Source organism: Aythya ferina, assembly GCF_964211825.1.
Source record: "Aythya ferina genome assembly, chromosome: 3".
In the NCBI taxonomy this organism is placed as follows: domain Eukaryota; kingdom Metazoa; phylum Chordata; class Aves; order Anseriformes; family Anatidae; genus Aythya; species Aythya ferina.
In genome coordinates, this window is record NC_140298.1 from 113,845,347 (window position 1) to 113,853,900 (window position 8,554).

The 8,554-nt window shown below is 43.2% G+C and overlaps 1 protein-coding gene and 1 long non-coding RNA gene across 2 annotated transcripts; both read left to right on the forward strand.

Moving 5' to 3' along the window:
* The first annotated feature begins 315 nt into the window (after window positions 1-315).
* LOC311434694 lies at window positions 316-1,077 on the forward strand. The gene is made up of 2 exons (XR_014691653.1): window positions 316-410; window positions 502-1,077. It is a non-coding gene; the product is annotated as an uncharacterized lncRNA (long non-coding RNA).
* Window positions 1,078-1,219: 142 nt separating this feature from the next.
* On the forward strand, window positions 1,220-7,891 carry LOC311434228 (uncharacterized protein). Its single transcript, XM_084514252.1, has 3 exons — window positions 1,220-1,346; window positions 1,751-2,377; window positions 3,174-7,891. The coding sequence occupies exons 1-3, from the start codon at window positions 1,223-1,225 to the stop codon at window positions 5,774-5,776; spliced, it is 3,354 nt and encodes a 1,117-aa protein (XP_084370378.1). The 5' UTR covers window positions 1,220-1,222; the 3' UTR covers window positions 5,777-7,891.
* Window positions 7,892-8,554: the final 663 nt, after the last annotated feature.

An 8,554-nucleotide genomic window follows, 5' to 3' on the forward strand; every position in this document is an offset into this window, starting at 1 on the left:
TTGTGCATTTTGAGACAGCTGTGAATGGGAAGAACAAGTGTGTGGGTTATTACCTCTTAGCTTTGATAATCACAACTGATGTGATGTATTTTTCCTCCTTACTTTCTATTTGAAATTCATATATTATTTGCCTCCCTTTCCACAGGACTGGCTAAATGGGGACAAGATTATTTGCGATCTCCCATGTATTTTCATTTTGTTTTTTCGTTGCAGAGCCTTAGACTGAACTCGTGGCCGCAGAGCCCTCTTGTGGCGATTCAGCCAGTTCTGGCAGGAAGACTCTGGTAATATTTTTTTTTGTTTTTCCCCCATAGGAAGAAGGTTGTCCTATGGATTGCTGTGACAGGCAAAAGTCCAGGCAAGACATCCAGCCCATCCTGGCAGCTGTTTCTCACAAATCTTCTAACTGTGTAAGAGATTCATTACACAATATTCCTCTCACCTTTGCCTAATCTAAATAAGAGTTTTCTTTATTTTTTATTATTTATTTATTTTTGACAGAGCCCAGAGGCTTTGTCACTCCTATTTGAAAATATCACCATGCCACCTGCACCGCGCAGACTGAACTTACGGGTTGGAATATTGCCTACAGTGGCTGGAGAAAGGCAGGTATTTCAGCCGTTTGTTGTTAACTGAGCTGGAGTTTCACCTCACCGTCTGTGAACAGGAGGCTGCAGCCCTGCCTTCAGGACAAGCCACCTTAAGTGTGGGCTTCTAGAATAAAGCACGTACAGGAAAACCAGTCTGCATGGTTATGTACCCGTTAGCATTCACAAGGGACTGAGGGTTTGCTGCCAGCAGGACCTGAGAGCTCAGCTGATACGTTATCGTGATATATGTATGTTGATATGTTTTTAGGGTAAAGGTGACTGGTTTCACTACTGAACTGCTTTTTAACTCGATTTATTTCCTTTGCTGCCTTTTCTCACAGAACAGACGGGGGTAGATGTTACAAAACATTTGAGCTCCCCGCGGGCAGGCACTGCCCAACACCAACCCCCTCAGGCAACCATTTTGGTGCGGGGGCGCAGCCCCCTCAGGGAGGCGGGCAGGCCGCCACAATTAGGCCCCGCCCCCAAACCCAAACCACGCCCACAACTCACGCCTCACTCCGGAGGCCACGCCCCCACGCGGCTCCCTCCAATCAGCCGACGCCACCCCCCACCTCCTCCCCCTCCCCTCCCGGAAATTTCGCGCTGTGCGCATGCGCAGTCGGGCCGTAATGGAGGTCGAGCGGGGCTTGCTCGCTGGCATCGCGGAGGGGGCTGGGCTCGGGCTGGGCCCGGGGATGGCGGCGGAGCCGGCGGGGCTGGTCCCGGCGGGACTCGGTCCGGCGGTGGAGAGCGGTACGTGCTGTGTAAGGGGGTGCGGAGCGGCTGGCGAGGCGGGGCGGGATGCGCTGGGCTGAGGGGACGGGAGATAGGGGGACGGAATATGGCGGCGGAACGGGAGTGCGCATGCGCAGCGCGGTGCTGTGGGTCTGTCAGGAGCAAACTGCTCCAGCACGGTACCCCCACGGCTCCCCCCAGACCCCTGCTCCTGCGTGGACTCCTCTCCATGGGCTGCAGCTCCGGCCCGGGGCCTGCTCCTGTGGGGGCTCTCCATGGGTCGCAGCCTCCTCTAGGCCACATCCACCTGCTCCACCGGGGGCTCTTCCACCCATGGGGGGGCGGCAGCGTGGAGATCTGCGCCGTGAAAGTTGTTTGCTTCTTTCAAAAGTAGTCTTAACGCTGTGTGTTTCTCTCTTCAGAGTCGGATGTCTTTGAAGTCATGCTCCCGATAACAATCTTAGTACTGAGCGATGAGGATTGTCTCTATAATGAGGCTGAGGAGCAATCAGTGACTGTTCCTGAGCTGAAGGAGGAGGATAAACAGGAGGCAGGCTTCAGTACCAACGTTCTCCTAGAAAGCGACCCAGCGCCTTCAGATGCCAGTAGTGGTTTAAGTGTTTCGGAAGGAAAAGAGATTCCATACAATTATCCTTATTTGCAGCAATACCCTGAAGAAAAACGGATTGATGAGAGTTTGTGTAATGAGTTGACGCTATCCCGAAGTGATCAGTGTGACACAAACAAAGATAAGTGCAATCAGAATGTATTGCCGATGTCACCTTGCAAAGCAGACCTTAATGAGATAAATGAAACCAGTGACCAGAAAGAATGTGTTGATAATGATGCTTGTCAGAAGATTCCTCTCTTCTCGGCAGCTGACAGTGAGGGTGGAGATGTGACTGTCAACACCTGTGAGCAGTGGGCATTAGCAGCAGTGTGCAGAGATGAAGAAGAAGGTGCTGATGTTGCAAATGTTCTTTCTGCTGGAAGCCAAGAGAAACAACTGGAAATCCCCACGGAGATGGAGGCAACTGTTAAAGTGGAAGGTAACTGGTTAATAAGATTAGTGCAGGGGTTGAAGAAATCCAGTAAATCTCAAGCCTGAAATAGGTGGGAAAACAGGAATAATTCAAAATAATTTATTTTAGATTAATCGTTCTGATATAGATTTTTATCATATGCAGCAGGGAAAGACTGGAGTATGCATGGTTCTTTTATGGACTGATGTGAAAAATAGTGGAACGAAGTTGGTACTGTCACTCTGCCACACTTTGTGAAAGGGCTGCCTGAGACAAAAGGGGGAAAAAGATCTGAAAATATAAACTTGGGGTACTACTTATTTTCCTCTCAGGTACTAGAAAAGGCATAAAGAAATAGCAGGACTACTTGTACTCCTGACAGACAGGATAGCAAAAGGGGCATCATGTGTGCACAGTGCAAACGGCTATTTGAAGAACTGAGCCCTAGTGCAGTTGAGTGGCAGTGCTTTGACAGCAATTCTGGCATAAGGCTCTGCAAAAAGTCTGCGTAGATTACGTTTGTCTTGTGAAATTCAGAGCTTTGAGGAAACAAAGAGTGAAAAGATGAAGTGAAAGAAGGATTTCCTTCCAATAAGAATCCAACAAGGATTTCTTCTCTTCAAACGTTTTAAATATTGGAGGAAGGCTGTGGGCAAGTGGGGAGAGACATAAGAAGAGAAGTAAAGACAGGAAAATGAAGGTGAACGGTGTGCATGTATAGCAAGGTGATATATGTTAGGCTATTTGGGATTATTGCTACCAATTAATTCTGAACGTCGGTTGTTGTATGATATGTCATGCGTATGACTTTTTATCCCCGTAGATACTGATTCTTCATTGAATGGAAGTAATGAAGCTAATGACAAAGCAAGTAAGAGAAGTGAATTTGAAGCCCCGAGTTCAGTTTTGGAACATGTCTTGAAAGAAGAACCGGAACCTACCCAGAGTCATCCTGCTCCGTTTGCTAATAGATATTCCCCTACTTCAGAAGAATTGGTGAAAGATTTAGGGGACTTGGAGATGAATGCTTCTATTTCTGCTGAATCAAATGCAACCGAAGAGCATGTTTATAAGTCCTTAACACCATTTTCTAAAAAAAGACATCAGCAACGATATATTGTTTCTCCTCATGAAAGCCCAAATGAAATACAAGGCCAGCAAGAAGGTTTAGCATGGCCCAGTATGAACATCAAACCTTTTTCTAAAGCATCTTGCTCTATAAATAAGCATGAAAAAATAAATTTTAAATGCAGGTTTTGTAGTTCTGTATATACGTGCGCTGCACTTCTGAAGAGACACATTCATTCAGCTCATAAAGATAAAAAAATTCATAAATGCTGCTTTTGTAAAAGAACCTTTTTCTTTTCTGTCAACCTGAAGAACCACATTAAGTTTCATAAGAAAATGAATAGGTTGCAAAAGGCAAGAAAAAATAGAATGAATGCTAGAAAAGGTAGACAAAGAAGAACGGAAGAACGAAAATCAGAGACCAAGAAAAAAGAAAGCAAATACGAGAAGTTTTTCATCAAAATTGAAAAGGACTTGACATCTCTGGGCGTTCCAGTTATTTTTTCCTGCAGACTTTGTCTTTTTGGTTCATCAAATCCCAGGATTTTTGTTCATCACATGAAGGGGCATCAAGAGAGACCACCTTACCAGTGTCCCCAGTGTGATTACACCTGCATTAGCTTATCCTACATGTTAAATCACATGTACTGGCACGCTGGCTATGAGCTGTACAAGTGCAGGTTCTGTACCTTTTTCTCATTATATTTTGCAAGCATGGTGAGGCACAGCTACATACATACAGGGGCTAAACCGTACTCATGTGAATTCTGCCAGTCAGCATTCACGAGCACCAGCGGGTTAAAGAGGCACAGAAGATTGCACGCAGGTGAAGGAGCGTGCCAAGGGCCACAGCTCGGCTTTGTACGTGAAAGAAAGAGAAGTCGAAGACCTTCAAAGAGTTACACGTGTGATGAGTGTAACATCGTGTTTTACACGAGAAGACATCTCAGCTTTCATAAGAAATTTCACAAACAGTTTAAGGTGACCGATAGTGGTTATACGAATCAGAGCAATGAATATAAAAGCGAAGTGTTTGAATTTGACAGCGATTCCCAGAACGGTGCTTCTGAGAAAGATAATAGTCTCACTGGGGGAATGTGTAAAATGCTGGCTTCAGAAGTAGACTTTGAGCAGGCAGATGATGTGCAGGACGATAAGAAAATGTACTCTGGAAGCATATTTCCTGAAAGCAGCTGTGGAAGCAACACTTTACCTATTTTTGGGAGTAGATCAGAAGTTCTGGATTCATACGAAATGGACGCTGTAGTTTGCAAAGAAGACCCTCTGTTCAACCCTGATTACTCTCAGTGGCAATTCAAAGATGATGATTGGCAAGCTGAAGATGATGAAGATGCTGCATATTATACATCTGAGGATATGTGGCCTTCCAGGTTGTCTACGTTTAAAACATACCAGTGCCAATTCTGTGATTATGCTACTGCTGTTCATAGCAACTTTAAGCTGCACCTCAAAATGCACGCAGATAGAGGACCATTTGTGTGCCAAGAATGCAATAAGACATTTAAAACTTCAAACCATTTGCAGAGACACAGGCTTCTTCATGTAGAGAATCAGTATGAATTTGGTCGTTGCCTCTACATGGATAGCCGTTTAGAGGAGAATCTTGGATTGCATCCTGAAATGCACATAGGTCTGTGTCCAGAAGGAAATTTTGGTTCCTTGGAGGGTTCAAGCAGCGTCCATTACATGTTTGGTTCGGAAGTCTATGGAGAGCAGACAGGTATCCAGAGGGATGAAGGAAATGATTTGCTAGCACAGAGTGAGCCCCAATTCTATCAGTGTGCAGAGTGTGACTATGCCACTTACATTTTAAGCAACCTTAAACTACATGTAAGGACTCACACAGGTGAGAAACCTTACAGCTGCAGCGTTTGCCAAAAGGAGTTCCGCACCTCCAGTCACCTGAAGCGACACACAGTGATCCATTTTAATATGGAGCACCTCAAGTGCAGGAAGTGTGACTACTCCACAGACAAATGGCTGTCCTTGAAACGGCACCTGGCTTTGCACTCGGTTAGCGAAAGCTCCTCTGCTGTGTGTCTCTACGAGCAAAAACCTCTCCCTGTCAAAACATACACGTGTGAAGAGTGTGGCTATACCACGGTCCACAACAGCAACCTGAAGCAGCACTTAAGAATTCATACAGGGGAGAAGCCGTTCGAGTGCATGCAGTGTGGCGTTGCTTTCCGCACGTCGAGCCACCTGAAGCGCCACGTGCTGACTCACTTGAAGCTGTACTGCAGAAAGTGTGACTTTTCTACAGTAGATAAAAGAGCTTTCCAAAAGCATGCCAAAGTGCACAAAAAAAAGTACAAGCATAACATTACAGCTCTGTAATGTGGTGGTGTCTGACAAAAAGCTTCTCAAAGAACATAACCAGCAACGTGACCTTGGTAGATAAGCTTGAGATTTGCAAGCTGGCACTCAGGTCTTGAGAACTGTACATGTCTCAGAATTGTTCATTGTGGTACATTCCTCTGCTGTACTTGAAATGCTGGCTGGTAACGGGTGCGTGCAGTGTTTTGGTCAAGAGAGTGAAACTTGGAATGCTTCTTTGCTCTAGGTTCTGCTGGGAGCTTTAGTTTCTAGTGTAGGTTGTGCTGAAGAAGAACTTGGAGGTGCCTCTTCATTCCTGGGTAACCTTTATATTCCAAGAGGTCAAAGTTATGGTTTGGCCTATATTCGTCAGTGTAAACAGTTACTTTGCTCCATTTATTTTCTTTAAAAAACAAAACAACCTGTTTAACTGAAAGAAGGGATTTAAAGGGAGGGATGGAAGTGCACATTATGCTGTATAGTAATAATTTTTCAGTTATGAATCGTCAGTAGGTTTGGAGGCTTACTCCCATCTGCTCTAAGTTTTATTCCCTGCTACCGGGTTCTCCTGTAACACCTGCAAGAGAACAAATCAGTGTCTCAAAAAATTACAGGTACATGCATTTAATCTCATTACAGGTTACAGGGATAGGAAGGTGTTTCCTGTACATTTGTGTATATGTAAAATATGAAATAGGCAGCTCATTGAGTCTGCAGTTGCTCCGGGTAATTCTCTGAGTAGTCTCACAGAAGTAGTAATACCTGGAATGAGATATTTTATGATACTGAGAATCCTTAAGTTAATCTTCACAAGCTTTATGTAGATGGCTAGTATTAGTTCAGTATAAACTGCCTTTGCTTTTCTCAGGCTGGTAGTCAGCTGTGTTCTGTTTCTTAGAATAGATAACGTTCTTTTCAAAGAACCTTTCTGGTGACATATTGCAAAAAAACACTATTTACGTTGCAAACCTTAGCACCTAGCTTGAACTGTAAAATTTACTTTGTTAAAGAACTTTATTGTATATCTGTAATACCACATGTAAGAACTGCTCATGCCAAATGACACTTTTATATGTTATGGTGAAGGCTGAGCTGGATGTTTCTTCCACTCTGTGTTCAAATATAGGCAAATGCTTGTACTACAGAATTGTATGGTGATAGAAACTTCTGTGCAGACAGCACTGACTGTACGTTCAGTGGGATTTATGAAAGCGCTGTTACCCTCTTGTGTAAGGAAAGAAAATGAATTGCATATTGGGAATTATTGCATAATTCTTAAAATTCATAATTCTTGAATAATTAGGATAATACTTATTTTCCCTAATGCTGCAGCTCAGACCACAGAACAGCAGAGTAAGCTTACAGTTTAATTTACATGATGTAAACATGAAATTGCCACTGCTGTTTTACTTCGTTCAAGTTTATAATTTTCTTTATAAATACAGATAATATATTGAAGAAGCTTTCTGGTGACATAGGAAAACAGTTTTCCAAGAGTGGATGGAAGCTCATCAATTGATGCCTGTATTTAAGGCCAGACCAACAAAAGTATTTATTAAGTGATCCAGTTCTCAAGTTTCAGTAGTCAGACAAGTCAGTATCTGTGTCTGTGAACCCCAGTGGTTGCAGATGTTTTTACTATAAGCTGGGAAGTCACTATTTGGAAACGAGGAGGATTCAGATTTTAAAATGATTGAGCTATCCAGCTGATGCACTTGTGAGAAAGAAAAGCACTATCTTAATATGAATGTTTCTGGGAAATATTAACGGTATCATGCAGGCATGGAAGAACTTTTACCTGGCTTACTGTATGGTTCTGATCACTTGAAAAATTCAAAAGAACACGTGCAAAGAAGAAACAAAAATGGTAAAGAGAATTGCAGCCCATACATTATATGAGATAGGGAAGCTGAAGGTGAAGAATAGTTATTAAAAAGTATGTTGTACAACAGAGAAGAAGGAGACCAATTTAAGGGCGATAAATTTGCTAAAGAAATTTTTCTAAAAAAGGCTCGCTAACAGTAGAAGTTTCTTTTAGTTGCAAGTAAGGAGTAGAAGACATTTTCAGATGGAACTTGAGTTTGTAGAAAATAAATATTCCAGGTGATTGCCTCTAATAAAAGATTCAGTAAAGTATTTCATGAATCCTGAGCTTCCCCTCTGTTCTTGATGCAGTGCACTGGACGTTTGGGTATTGAAAATGATTGTCAAGTCAGAGGTATTTGAATGCAAAGGCATATTCATTTTAAAATAAGGACATTGGCTGTCCATGTTGTTTTTTTTTGTTTTCTTTTAAAATTATTATTTGTAGCTAAAGGTGTCCTTCTAGACTTTTTTTTTTTTTTTTTTTTTAAAGAAGCTGAGCCTCTCATAAAACATCCTGTGAAGTTTTCTATTTGTTCCAAAATATTTGCTTAATTTTCTGGCCCTCCTGGCTGCCAGGACATGCTGCTGGCTCAGATCCAACTTGCTGTCAGCTAGAACCCCCCCAATCCCTTTCCCCATGCTGCTCCCTCCAGCATGGAGATGCCTTTCCCCATGCTGTCTCTCCTCCCTCAGTCTGTACATACAATCAGAGCTGCCCTGTTCCAGGAGCAGAATCTGGCCCTTGCAGTTGTTGAACTTCATGCAGTTGGTGATTGCCCAGCTCTATTTTGTCAAGATCTCTGCAAGGCCTCTCTGCCCCTGGGGAAGTCAGCAGCTTCTCCTTATTCAGTATATTCTGCAAAGTTATTTAGTACTTACTCAAGTATTTACTTGACTCCTGAATCAAGATTATTTAAACATTGAAGAGAATTG